The sequence below is a fragment of the Odontomachus brunneus genome, unplaced genomic scaffold (assembly GCF_010583005.1).
Source record: "Odontomachus brunneus isolate Ranch 3 - 2012 unplaced genomic scaffold, Obru_v1 Obru_scaffold_223, whole genome shotgun sequence".
NCBI lineage: Eukaryota > Metazoa > Arthropoda > Insecta > Hymenoptera > Formicidae > Odontomachus > Odontomachus brunneus.
This window is the reverse complement of record NW_022639673.1, coordinates 110,578-126,115: the sequence shown is the minus strand read 5'-3', so window position 1 is coordinate 126,115 and position 15,538 is coordinate 110,578. Positions and strand designations below refer to the sequence as shown.

General features: G+C 33.8%; 2 protein-coding genes across 7 annotated transcripts in view; both read right to left on the bottom strand.

The window, feature by feature from the left end:
- The window catches only part of LOC116852413 (antichymotrypsin-2-like), a 300,750-nt gene that overhangs the window by 238,813 nt on the left and 46,399 nt on the right, over positions 1 to 15,538 (bottom strand). For all 6 annotated transcript variants that reach the window (XM_032832745.1, XM_032832744.1, XM_032832746.1 and 3 more), the window contains one exon: positions 11,736 to 11,857. In XM_032832745.1, the coding sequence (XP_032688636.1) occupies positions 11,736 to 11,857 (122 nt within the window). The remainder of the gene's footprint in view (positions 1 to 11,735; positions 11,858 to 15,538) is intronic.
- On the bottom strand, positions 4,616 to 9,174 carry LOC116852414 (piggyBac transposable element-derived protein 4-like). The gene has a single exon (XM_032832750.1). It carries the CDS (start codon positions 5,855 to 5,857, stop codon positions 4,655 to 4,657), a length of 1,203 nt encoding a protein of 400 aa, XP_032688641.1. The 5' UTR covers positions 5,858 to 9,174; the 3' UTR covers positions 4,616 to 4,654.

Sequence of the window (15,538 nt, the reverse complement as noted above, 5' to 3'; positions counted from 1 at the left end):
TATATCAGTTGGACACGGGGCAATTGGACACAGTCCAATCACAAGTTGCTGTTCCAAGGGACCCTACAAATGTCTCTAATCACACGGTGCTGTGATTGGCTGTGTCCAAATGCACCGTGTCCAAGTGCACCGCTCCCTGAAAATTATATCAAGTAAATTCGGAAACGTAACGATAAAAGTAACTGTTACTTTCGTTACTCGTTACCAAAAAATGTAACGAAGTTACTTTTTTCGTTACAAACAAAATTTGTAACGCCGTTACCGTTACAGTTACAAAAAAAAGTAACTGTAACGGTAACGGCGTTACAAGTAACGCGTTACTTCCCAACCCTGGAAATATGGTAAACAGTACATGTATATGGTAAACAATACATCTATCTAATGAGATATTTTAAACCGTACATGATGAGTTAGGTTAGGGTTAGTTTTTTGGGGAAGAAATGGGGGATGCTCTCCCGTCTCCCTCCCGTGTATTGTGCACCATATTTCCATATACACTGTGTGCAAAAATTACGTTTCATTTATAAGACAAATTTTTTATTCTTTGGTTTTCTTGTACAGCTGCGTGCGTGCGTGCGTGCGTGCGTGCGTGCGTGCGTGCGTGCGTGCGTGCGTGCGTGCGTTATAACAATGGATTGTGAATGGACAAAAACAGATAGGTCGACCCTGGAGTTATTGTGGAAGTCGGCGAAGCAAAAATCGGGAAAAGAAAATATAACAGAAGTCGTATAGTTAAAGGGTAGTAGATCAGTGGGATAGAGCGAAAAAGCGATAATATGTTTATCATTCCTGTGCCCGATCAGCTGTAATCGATCAACAAGAACTCTTACACCTATAAAATGTGAATATATAGCGCCAGATTCTAAAATTTATTCAGATATTTGGAAGGCGTACAGTGGACTACAAAATGCAAACTACTCTCATTATACAGTAAATCACAAACAGAATTTCGTTGATCCTACTACAGGCACCCATACGCAAAATATAAAGAGGTTATGGCGTGAATGCAAGTAGCAATACCACGATATGGGACACGCACTTACACAGCAGGAATGTTGCAAATATATTATAAAAATATCTTGAAGATATTACATATCCCAAATATATCTTTAGGATATCCTTATGATATATTTTGGACACTTCTGCTGTGTGAGGCACGTATCATTACGACGGATACCTCGCGGAATTTGTTTTCAAAAGACAATCAAATTTTGGTAACCGCATTAATTCTTTTTTTAAAATAATGCGTGAAACATATCCAATAAAATAATTATGATTATAACTTGGGAAAAAAAGATTATATATAATTATATATGTGGGATGCGATATGATTTATGCATAGTTACTTTTAATGTTCGACAAGAACGAATGATTTGTGGGCATGCGCCAGGGCGTGGGACCCAAAGAATATAGGAGGTTGGCGGGCGTGAGTAGAGAGATAGTATGGAAAGGGGGTATAAAAAGGCAAACGTCGCTGATCATTCGACACTATTTTTGTATCCGAATTATCCTACAATTAAACGACCATCCTACAATTTGGGGGCTCGTCCAAGATATAGTGCGCGGATCAGCGAGGAAGCGACGAGAAGAAAGACGAAAGACGTAGAGAAAGACGACACCGAGAAAGACGAACGATGCTAAGAAACACGAACGACGCCGAGGAAGACGAACGACGCCAAGGAAGACGAACAACGCCGAAAGAGACGAACGAAACAGAGAAAGACGAAAGACGTAGAGAAGGGACAAAAGTGATTTTTTTTATACATCTCAGAAAAGTGCATCGATTCGAGATCATTCCGTAAGCATCGGAGGTGCGGTTGCAAGATTGGCGACGACATCGAAAATGTAACTGCGCGACTAGTGACGACATCGAACGGGTGATTACAAGATTAGAGACGACATCTGCGACGGCATTGGGCGTAGGATTGCAAGAGGGTATACCGACATCGAAACGGTAACATAGAGAACCTCGCACAAGTCGAAACTGTCAAACAGAAAATACGCACAGCGTCGACTGCTGCTACTACGGCGTTGCACAAATTTATTTTTGGAAAAGGTGACCGAAAAAATAGACAACGTCTTAGAGATTTTTCAGGGTTCATGTTCCGAAAGGATACACCTGAATACGTGAGTAAATTGGAATTCGGAGGAGGACTCACAATTGGTGATTTGATATCATGTTGCCATATTCTTGGTCTAGAATACGATGGTGCTAAAGAGGAAATAATTGTAAGACTTCTAGACGGATTAATGGACCTGAACATACTTGTACCGGTGCGTGATGAAGATGATACCGAAGGAGAAGACGACGAGGATAATGGTGAAGCTGACATAGCAGGAAGCGGTGAAGAAGAAGGTGAAAATGTGGAAAGACGTCCAGTTAGAGAAGGCGGTCAAGCACGCATGAAATTTGCAATGACGTACCGGGAGGTAAAAGATTCAATTAAAACCTTTAGTGGTAAATACGCATACCCAGTGGAAAGGTGGATATCTAATTTTGAAGATACGGCAGAATTATTTGATTGGACAGAGTTACAGAGGATGGTCTTTGCAAAAAAATCGTTGTCAGGACCAGCCAAGATACTTGTTGAAAGTGAAGGTGTCATCAAAACATGGAAGAAACTAAAGACAATCCTTCAAGACGAATTCGTAGTAAAAGTAAAGTACATAGCGCGCAAATCCACAACATGTTGGTTAAGAGAAAGTTGAGAAAAGAAGAAACACTTCAGGAATATTACTATGTAATGAAAGAGTTAGCGGCTCGAGGTAAAATTGAATCAGAAGCGCTCATTCAATATATAATTGATGGCATTACTAACGACATACAAAATAAATTAGTGCTCTATGGAACCAAGAAGCTAGCGGATTTTAAAGAGAAGCTGAGAGTGTATGAAACTATACGCAAGAAAAACGTGGAAAGAAGAAAGATGACTCGAGATAGCTATCACACGGAGAAAAAAATGGAAGGAACCAGGAAGACGACTACTGTAAAGAAGACCGAAAAGGAACAAGACGTCGAGACGCGATGTTACAATTGTGGAACAAAAGGACATAAATCTAAAGACTGTAAGAAAAGAGAATTAGGTAAAAAGTGCTTTAAATGTCAAAAATTCGGACATATGGCAAATCAATGTGACACGGCGGATGAGAGTAAGACAGATAGACGAATACCCGTAATTAATACGATCACGTTGCCAACGACAAGTAGAATGTCTAAACAAATAATGGTCAACGGAACGCATTTAAGCGCATTGATCGATACCAGTATACCAGATCACCGTGATGCGCGAAGATATTTACAATAAGGTTAGACCGAATAAGTTAGTGGGCGATATCATTTATTTGATGGGTTTCGGAAAAAACGAAGTACGTTCTTTAGGATGCTTTGAAACAGTTGTTAAGATAGAACAATTCTCAAGATAGAACAATTGTTAAGATAGTGAACAATTCTCTTGTACTATACACGTTGTTCCAAATGAGACTACGAACACAAATGTTATAATCGGTAGTGATATTTTAGCCACGTCGGACGTAACTATTAACTCGAACGGAATAACAATTAGTAAAGCGTCATCTACTAGGTTTCTAGCACAAATCGACGTTGCCGAGGAACCATCACCGGAAATTGGGAATCCTTCAATTTGTGAGGAGGTTAAAGCAGTTGTTAAGTCATATCAACCCAATAAGTGCAAGACAACTAAAGTGAGTATGCGTATCGTCCCAAAAGAGGAAAAACCAGTTATCAAAAACCGCGTCGGTTGCCTGCACCTGAACGTGAAATAGTTGAAAAACAAATCGCCGAATGGCTTAACCTTTAGACTGCCGGCATTTTTTCATTAAAATAGTGTATTTTTTTTCTCAAAAATTTTTCTATATAAATACTATACACATGGCGTAGAATTTTGAGATTTATGCAAAGCCACAAAAGTAGCTTTCCTGGCAGGGAACGTACGATCAAATATAAAAAATTTTTATTTTCTCAAAAATAGTATATTTAGGGGTTTTTGGTATCGCTGATTCCAATTCTGAGCATAGATTTATGAAATTTCGAGCCCTAAGCGCAATATTGACAACATAAATGAATAACGTATAGACGCAGATAACTTTCCTTTAGCATTACCCAGAGCTAATGACGTGGACATAGAAAGTTGTAGCTCCTTTTTAACTTTTTATTTGGTTTTTTTATTTAATTTTTTGTATTTTTTGTTACTTTTTTGCTTGTTTTATAATTTTTTACTTTTTTATATTTTTTAATTTTTTGTATATTTTAATTTATATTTATATTTATATTTTATTTATTTTTTTATACATTTTATGATTTTTATTTCTTTTTATTTCAACTTTTTGCACTAATTATGGCAAAATTTCTTTTGAATGATAATTTTCAAAGCAGGGTATTATGCATAATGGAGTATTACAATTAGTGCATGTGAAACGAGTTCGACATCTTTTTTTAGATAATGCACACAAAGCACATTGTTTCATCGATTTATCTTCGAAATGTTTCGGAAAATGTTTTCCTATTAGTCGAGAAGGACTTGGCTGAACAAATGATGAAACATTAGGATCAAGTTTTAGTAAAGCTCTCACTATTTCAAGTCGAAAAGCAGGGAAAGATATGTTTTCGTTATTTATTTTATATAATACATTTATATTATATTATATAATCACTTGTCAATGATAAGTCTAATAAATGAAAGAATAGCTTACGATACCACTTCATTGTCTTTCTAATACTTTCAGTCAAGGATAATTGCCTATCGATGTTATCAATACCACCCATATTTTTATTGTACTCGATAATACAAGTTGGTTTTATTATTTCCTTATTAGTAATATAATCTTTCTTTCCAGTAGGAGAAAAACCAACTTCATGAACACTCGTTAGCATATAGACATCTCTTTTATCTGCCCATTTCATAGCCATCCAGACAAGATTATGGCCAATCTCTATTTCTCCTCGGTTCAGCTTACTATTTAGATCTGGCATTTCTTTCCTATTTTTTCTTACGGTCCCACAAACTCCAGTATCATGCTCGTGTAAAAATTCTGCAAGCTGGGGGGATGAATACCAATTATCGATAAAAATAACATGACCCTTGGAGAAATATGGTTTTACGAAATGAACAACTATATCCCCAGAAATTCCTAATTCAAATTTTTCATAGTCAGTATCTTTTCCAGTATAAACAATAAAAGCTAATATAAATCCAGTTTTACAATCGACTAGTTCAAAAAGCTTTATACCGAATCTATTTCGTTTCAAAGGTATGAATTGCTTGAACTTTAGCTTTCCTTTCCATAAAAGCAGACTTTCATCAATACATAAGTTTCTTCCTGCATTTATCGTATTAGAAAATTTTTCATTCAGATCATCTATAATAGGTTTGATTTTTTTTAGTGGATGGTTTATGGTATCTTTATTATTTTGAAAATGTAGGTATCTCAAGATTTGTAAATACCTATTTCTAGACATTGTTTGTCTAAAAATTGAAGTCAATAGGATAGAATCAGTACTCCAATAATCTTGAATAGAACCCTTTCTAACGTGACCCATAAGAATAGTAAGATCAATGAACGTTTTTAGTTCCTCTACAGTCAAATCTACCCACGGCTGCATATGCAAACGATAAGACTCAGGATTCTGTGACTGATAACGATTTGTTTCTTGTGTAATTATTTCCAACATAGAAAGGTCAAAAAGAAGTTCAAAGTAATGTAATGGCTTGAAACCTGTGAGAGGAATATCTTCACGAATACTAGATTCACCGTCAAAATCTTTCACAGAGGGATAGAAATTATTATCATAAAATATTTTCGCATTTGACAGGTAATCGGTTTCTTCATCCACTTCCATATTATTTAGATCACTTGGAAGATCATCTGGATCTATCTCACTAGGCTCTGATTCGTCACTAGATCAAACGTCAAACTCGATGTTCATTTTATACAATTATAATTTTTATTATATAATTATACATTTATAATTTTTCGTATGGATTTCGCGAAATATCTATTTGGAGCGAAACACGAGGGAGTGATGCTATGCCGGAGGAGCGAGTGATAGTATTACGCGCGCGGCGAAGATAACAGAAGCCGCCGCACCGCGGCGCGAGAAGGTTACTATTTCGGCGACGCGAGAGCGAATAAGCACGAAGTGAGCACCGGGCAACGTAGTCACGCATTGCGTGAGCTACATACCCACACAAATACATTTAGTATTTAAAATACCACTGAAAATAGTGATATTTTAACCCAAACTCAAGAGCCACAAAAGTGGCTTTCCCGGCAGTCTAAAGGTTAACGAGGGTATAATAGAAGAATGCACTTCTGAGTACGCAAGTCCAGTAGTCGTGGTAAAAAAGAAAGATGGGTCACCGCGTGTGTGCATTGACTATAGGAAGTTAAATAGGGTTATAGAAAAGGATGGACACCCTCTACCCTTGATTGAAGATTTGTTAGACAAATTGGAAAACGCTCGCGTATTTACTACATTAGATTTAAGAAACGGATTCTTTCACGTATCAGTAGAGAAAGAAAGTCGGAAATACACATCATTTGTTACGCACTGCGATCAGTATCAGTTTTTAAAAGTTCCCTTCGGACTATGCAATTCGCCACGAGTATTTCAGAGATTTATAAACGCGGCTTTTTGGGATCTAATTAGACAACATGTAGTATTACTCTATATCGACGACTTAATCATACCGGCGGCAAACGAACAAGAAGCATTAGATCGGTTGCGAGTAGTATTCAAGATAGCTAATGACTACAGGTTGCAGATAAATTTCAAAAAGTGTCAATTCATAAAAAGGTCTATAGAATTTCTAGGTCACATAATCGAAGGAGGGAAGATCTATCCTTCACCGGGAAAAATTAAAGCAGTGATGGATTACCCAGAGCCGAAAGGGTTAAAAGATGTTCAAAGTTTCCTAGGTTTATCGGGTTACTTCAGAAAATTTATACCTTCGTATTCAGTAATCGCCAAACCCTTGACTGACATGCTACAGAAAGATCAACAATACGTTTTCGATGACGAAGCGAGAAACGCGTTTTTACGATTAAAAACAATTTTAACTAATAAACCGGTATTAAAGATATATTATCCCCAATGAAACAGAATTACATACGGACGCAAGCATAGACGGATACGGAGCGGTTTTGTTACAGCGAATACCTGATGATAATTTGATGCACCCAGTATATTATATGAGTAGAAAAACTAAAAAGGAAGAAAAGAATTATACTAGCTACGAGTTGGAAGTATTGGCAATAGTAGAAGCACTTAAGAAATTCCGGGTGTACTTGTTAGGAATACAATTTAAGATAGTTACGGATTGTGCAGCATTTCAACGTACTATGCGTAAGAAAGAATTAACTAATCGTATCGCTAGATGGGCCTTATCACTAAAAGATTTTGATTATAATATAGAACATAGGACAGGAAAGCGTATGAGGCATGTTGACGCCTTAAGCACACCCCATAATGACGATAGCGAAAAAGATAATTATTCCGCAAATTAAAAGTCAACAAGAAAAAGATGACAAGATCAAAGCACTGATGGAGATTGCAAGAGATAAATCTTACGACAATTATTATGTAAGCGGTGACTTACTCTATAAATTTCAGGACGGCCAAGATTTGCTTGTCATACCTAGAGCGTTGGAAACTGATATTATCCGGACGATACATGAAAAAGGACATATCCCTGTTAGACGAACAGAAGAATTGGTCCGTCAAGAATATTTTATACGTGGTTTAAAAGGTAAAGTTGAACAACTTATAGCCAGTTGTGTGCCGTGTATAATGACGAACCGTAAAGAAAGCAAACAGGAGGGGTACCTACATTCAATTCCAAAACCTGATACGCCATTACACACATATCATATTGATTTTTTAGGTCCTTTAGACACTACTAATAAGAATTGTAATCATATACTTGCTGTAATAGATAGTTTCACTAAATTCATTTGGTTGTATCCGACTAAAAGTACCACGACGCGCGAGGTTAAATTAGATTCGCAAAAACAAGTGTTCGGAAACCCGAAGCAAATCGTGACTGATAGGGGAACAGCCTTCACTTCCCAGGAATTTAGGGAATATTGTGAAACCGAGGATGTGAAACACTTAACGATTACTACCGGATTACCGAGAACGAATGGCCAAATAGAACGATTAAATAGAACAATCATACCTATACTTTCCAAGTTGTCGATTGAGGATCCTACTAAATGGTTTAAGCATGTTGGAAGATTACAACGAATCTTAAATTCAACATATCATCAGAGCATACATTCCACTCCCTTTAATTTACTATTTGGCGTAAAGATGCTTGATGAAACTGATTTAAAGTTACGAGAAATGGTAGAACAGGAACTTCAATCACAATTTGAGGAAGAGCGTAATCACCTTAGAGCTCGAGCTAAGGAGCAAATCCAAAAAATGCAATCCGAAAATTGTAAAACGTATAACCTTAAACGTAAGGCGGCAAGGAAATATGACGTCGGAGAACTAGTAGTAATAAAGCGCACTCAGATGGGTCCAGGGAGAAAGCTGCGAGCAAAATATTTGGGGCCGAATTGAAAAAGCTAAACCCAATGATACCTATGATGTTGTCAAAGTAGGAGAACACGAAGGACCCACTCGCACTTCTACATGTGCCGAATATATTAAACCGTGGAATATCGTTAGCCATAAGTGACTATATTTTTAAGTTTACATTATTTCTAAGAAACAGATATGTACTAAGTATTAGTAAGCGCGTTAGACTTTGTGATATCAAACAGATTAAAGTTAGGTTTAGTTTTTAAAATAGAAATGTTGTTCAAATGCGTCATGCAAGGCGCATGATTGTTCAGAATGGCCGAATGTGGGATGCGATATGATTTATGCATAGTTACTTTTAATGTTCGGGCAAGAACGAATGATTTGTAGACATGCGCCAGGGCGTGGGACCCAAAGAATATAGGAGGTTGGCGGGCGTGAGTAGAGAGATAGTATGGAAAGGGGATAGAAAAAGGCAAACGTCGCTGATCGTTCGACACTATTTTTGTATCCGAATTATCCTACAATTAAACGACCATCCTACATATATAAATATATATGATTATATATGAATTTTGTCCATATATGTGATCTTATATATGATCATATCTAATTATCCCAGCAAACACAGAACATAACTATGATATAACACAGGAGTAACATGTAATATAACTGCTGTTATACATTATTAATATTGAAGTTATTTAATTTCCTTTATAACTGCGATATAACTATATTATAAAACTGTTATGTTATTATGTTATTTACTGGTTAAGTTACATCAACAATATAACAGCAACATAACTTTAACATAACATGTTATATAAGAAGTCTAATGTTTGCATTACATTTTAGTTGTACAATATTTTTATACATAAATGTGAAATTATATTTTAGGTGTTTCTCGTATATAAAATGTGATATTTTAATATATGCAAAGATCGTTATCACGATATTGTAAAATTAAAGTTCTTACAAAGAGTCTACCCAACAAACACAGATATATGACAGTTACATTGCCGTAATGAAACGGAATGTAACATGCAATATAACTTGTATATAGTAGGTTATATAGACGTTCGTTGTAATTTCCTACTCACACGTGTTACAATTATATAACGTGAATATAACATAAAAGTAACATGTGACTAACAAGTTATATGAGTTATATGTTATTTGTTAGCACATTACACATATTGCATATTGCATTACACATATGCATTACATATATTTTTTTGTTGAATTCCAACGATTTATTCATTAATATGGTTTAGATAAGTGATAATGTATGATTATTTTGTCTAAATAATAAAAAAAAAACTGACATTTCATATTCCGTATTATTTCAATTATTCGTGAAACTCACGTGGATTCGATCCTATGTCAGGTCACCCATTTTTAGATCATGTTGTTCAATGCTTAACTTCAACAATCGTCCGGGAACTGGTGATACCGATGCGCCGTAACGATATCTTAATAGATAATATTTACAATATATTCTTATATCGTTCAAAAAATTTTATGACATATTTGTTGGTAAATGTTTGACACAACAATCACAATGCGATTAATATTGATACAATGTTGTATCAGCAATCAAATTTTAACCTACAACGTGCTCGCAAAAGAGAAAGAATATTCCTTCTTTCTCTCTCACAATACTTTGACAGAGTAAGATTATGATTAGACTCTTTTTTGTAAGAACTTTAGTTTTACAATATCGTGATAACAATCCTTGCATATATTAAAATATCACATTTTATATACGAGAAATACCTAAAATATAATTTCATATTTGTGTATAAAAATATTGCACAACTGAAATGTAATGCAAACATTAGACTTCTTATATAACATATTATATTAAAGTTATGTTGCTGTTATATTGTTGATGCAACTTAACCAGTAAATAACATAATAACATAACAATTTTATAACATAATTATATCGCAGTTATAAAGGAAATTAAGTAACCTCAATATTAATAACGTATAACAGCAATTATATTACATATTACTCCTGTGTTATATCACAGTTATGTTCTGTGTTTGCTGGGTAATCATAACCTTACTCTGTCAAAGTATTGTGAGAGAGAAAGAAGGAATATTCTCTCTCTTTTGCGAGTTGTAGGTTAAAATTTGATTACTGATACAACATTGTATCAATATTAATCATATTGTGATTGTCGTGTCAAACATTTACCAACAAATATGTCATAACATTTTTTGAACGATATAAAAGTATATTGTAAATATTATCTATCAAGAGAGAGATATCGTTACGGCGCATCGGCATCACAAGTTTCCAAGATCGTTGAAGTTAAACATTGAACAACATGATCTAAAAATGGGTGACCGCCTGACATAGGATCGAAACCACGCGAGTTTCACGAATAATTGAAATAATACGGAATACGAAATATCAGTTTTTTTTTTTATTATTTAGACAAAATAATCATACATTATCACTTATTTGAACCATACTAATGAATAAATCGTTGGAATTCAATAAAAAAACATATGTCTTTGCTGGAACATTACTTAGTTATTTTGCAGTTATATAACATTAATTGATGTTCCTATATAACCATAATATAACATGATATATCACAATGTTACATCTTTGAGTGGGAAATAATAACATAACAGCAACATATCAGTAACTTTCATGCAATATTATCTGTTATAATCATTTCTACTGCAGTTATATAACATTGATATAACTGTGTTTGCTGGGTATATATGTTCATATATAAAACGAAAATTGTCAAATGAAAAAAGGAAAACATAATATAATTCGGTTCGGTTAAACGTCGATATCATGGGCTACCATAAACATAAGCATTTACTTCAATTGTATCTTCACAATAGTATTCTTTTCAATGTCGACATTATAATTATATATGGTCATATATGTATAACCATATATGGACAAAATTCATATATAAACTTTTTTTTCCTGGGAACCTATGTCATTAATTCTTCCTAAACCTATATTAGTATGTACAGTGTCGAAAAACTACCAAATATTAATATAAATTTTTTTATTAATAACTTTTTAACATACAATGAGCGACGGTTAAAACCTTTTGAATATTACTCAGAATGATTACCTTGACAACATATATAAAGGTCATCGTCTTCGGAAGGTCGTCCGTTTTGGTCAATAATTATCAAATTTTGTTACTTGCCTTGACGAAGTCGGTGGAAAATAAACGGGCGCCTTGAGTCACAGTTTGATAAGAAGCAGGTATGGGAGTCGGTACGGCCATCGTTGATGCTATTATGCAAAGTACCAAAAGACCTCGTTGTACTGCAATAATCAAGGAGAAACTAATTTTTTAATGGCAACCTTATAATAATTCAATATTTCTTAGTTTTAATATCAGTATGTTATAACAAATTTAAGTATCTTTACGTACAATCCACCTGACAAGGAAATGAAAGGTAATGTTTTCTTTCATTACTTTAACATGATAACATATAGTTTCATTAAAATATATCGTAACAACCATTACCGCGCTCTCAGTATTCCAATATCACCGCCGAAAATTAAGTACTTATGAGCAAAAGTTGTGCATACAAAACGAAATAAACGAAAGCATTGCACAAGCTATTCAAGATGAACACGAAGTAACGCGCGTACGAATTGTACATATTTGATATTACAACACACGAATTATAGAAATCGTCGTATGAAAATTAGACGGTTTGAAGGGCGAATAATAACGTTACGCATTTATACTTGAATCTCTTGAGAATTTGAATTACTTGTGCTATTTAATTCAAAATGACGATTTTGACATGATGTTCAAATAATATAAAAAATTTTCGTCTTTTGCCACTTGCGAATTTAAAACTTATTGTGTTCAGCACACAGTGCAGTTATTTAATTTTATAACTAGAAGTTAACATCTGCAATGTTCATAAATATTGGTTAAATGATTTTGAATGATCCGTGACATTAATTATTATTAATAAAGTATATATTTTAGAGCAACATAAAAAAATATTAATAAAAGCTTTAGGAATAAGGTGAAAATTATAAAAACTCTTCCAAATTGTAAAATAACTTATTGTCCGTATATTTTATTTGTAAATTTAACACGTTCACTATCCATAACTTATTTGAAGAATTCTCTCCACAAACCAAATTACATTTGTTTTCATGTAATTATGTAAAATAGACTTGGTTTGTTTATATATGGATATACAAAGAAAAATGTTGTCATACAAGTGTGACGCTGATAGAAAATATGTTAACTGATTGGCGGTATAATAAAAATTTACAATTCTACGAAAAGAACGTTTGCTGTACAAATGATGTCGCAATTATTTCTTCATAATTATATGAACATTGTTTGACCAGCCTACGCATGTGCAAACCCAAGGCCGATGACTCAAATTAAACATCATTATTTATTTCCAGTTCCACTTAGTCATGCGACGCAAATACGTTCTCGATAAGTCGAACACTCTGTTTACGTTCTGTTCACGCTCTGTTAAAGACAGAATTTCCTGATCGCGCTACTCAAAATTTCGCTAACAAGCCGAAAATATAAAGAAAAATGACTTGAGTAAAGTCTATGTTTCATAACGTCGCTGCGATGAATCTCAAGGAGGTTTAACTAAGGGTCAATTACGACCAAAATTAAGACAATCAAACCTTAAGACAATCAAAGATAACGCAATAAATAACTGTATGAAATAAGCGAAATAGCGAAACATAGAGGAAAATAGCTAAAAGCGACATAGGCCTCCTAAAGCGACATTCCTCTATATCTCATATATTACATGTTGTATTCTATCCAAACTAATATAAATGTAATTCATTTTATCAGTTAAGTCATGAAAAATTCATACTTGGTATATCTCTTGTTCTTTTATATGCTAAATTAGCAAATATCGAATTTTAGAAAATCGTGTTTTATTTCTATGATTTTTATTGACAAATTACATAGACTAAACAGCGGTAATTATCCTTTTGTTTAATATTAAGTTTTTCTACATGCATTTAAAAATAAATTTGTAAAAATATTTTTTTAATATTTTTATCTTTATCACTTTTTTACTGTATAACTTGAAAAATTTTATGAGAGTTTATGTGTCTTAAAGTGACATACCCTCCTACAGTATGCGATATTCTGTGACTAACATAACCTGATTCTAACGTGACGTGACATGTCGTATTCTATATGTTTAATTTTGTTTAGTTTAAAAATATAACATATAAAAATGTAACATACGTAAGAAATGAAAAAGATGGAAATGCCAAAGATATGTTTTTATGTAATTATATTTCCCTTTTGTAACATTATATTTTAAATAAATGAATATTATTCAACTATTAAACGCATTAATAAACTATTTATTATCAAATGTTATCATATATGCAAAATGTTTTATAACTTCCAATAGGTATGTCGCTTTTGGCACCTATTTTCTTTGAACTTCATTTTCGTGCGTTTTACGAAAACATTTTTTGTTTTAAATCTAGACAAATTTCAGTTAAAATATGATATTATCTGATAGAGAGTACTTCCAACTACATGTATATATATTTACATTTATATTTTGAGTTTTACATTAAGACATAACCTCCAAAAACAAAGTATGTTGCTTTTGGTGTCTTTAATGAATATTGCTTCAGAACATATGCAATCTTTTATTCTATCAACCTTTATTCTATAAAATTAGAAATAGAATGTTTAACAATTACATATTGATATATAATTATATAATTACTAATTTATATAATTTATAATTATACATATGGCGGTAATAAAAACAATGACAAAGTATCCCATTATGCAAATTATTTCATCACACTATTTGATCACATAGATCCAATATCTGCTTTATCATATCTACTTTTTCAAATATTTATTTCGTTTTTTCTTAATATCGATAGTAACACCAATCGCCTTTCGGACGAATTAGTATGAATTTCATTCAAATTTACTTTCAAAAATTTTACACAGAATTTACTTTCAATATTCCCTCAATATTATATATTATATATAAAAAGCACATGAAAAGTAAAACAAAAAGGCCGTCAAGATAAATCCGGAAAGACACTATGTAAATAAAACACGACTAAAATACAGGAAAAGCATCAATTTATTCGTATAATTTAGTACAGACTATCAACGAACATAAAAGAATGAAATTATGTAATATAGCCTCCATCAGTTTCCACGACCTTCTCGAGCCTGGATCTAAAGCGGCTGTAGGCATACTTGACCTCCTTCTTGTCCAAATGTGTCATCACTTTCATAATGGAGGACTTCAGAGCATCTTTGGTGTTGTGATGCTTTGCATTGATTTTTGCCTCGACCACGCCCCATACCTAATAGTCAAAGAAGTTGCAATCGGGATTAGAGGGAGGCTATAAGTCGGGGGACCAGCGGTAGGGCAAATTATTGTAAAGCCATGCTTGAGTTTTCCTTGGTTTGTGAGCTGGTGCCGAATCCTACTGGAACACATATTGCCTTCCAACGATTATTTCATCCATTCAAGACTTTACGACCGTCTCTAGCACGTTGATGTAATCGTCAGCGTTCACCTTCAAACCCTCCTCGAAGAAATGAGGCACGATGACGTCATCAGATCGCTTTCTGTGTATTGCCCGGTCAGCAGTAACCTTCTCTTTGTTGTTGGACTCTCTAAACTTCTTGACTATGGCATAAACTTGCGTCTTTTTGTAGCCAAACCATGCAATTATTTTCGTAAGTGATTTGTCGGTGTGAAGCATTTCGAGCATCACCGTCCTCCGCTCATATTCTCAGCTTATTACTGGTTGTTAATTGTTCGGTGATTGTCTCTTGAATAACCTTGTCGTGACATGCTACAAACGCGATATGCATTCAAAATCGCTGACGTCGTCTATAAGTAAACAAGTTAGATTTCCGGATTTATCTCGACGGCCCTGTATACATATATATATATATATATATATATATATATATATATATATATATATATATATATATAT

What these genes read in the sequence shown, in the direction of transcription:
- LOC116852414 (XM_032832750.1), bottom strand. Translation starts at nt 5,857, where the DNA reads ATGGAAGTGGATGAAGAAACCGATTACCTGTCAAATGCGAAAATATTT.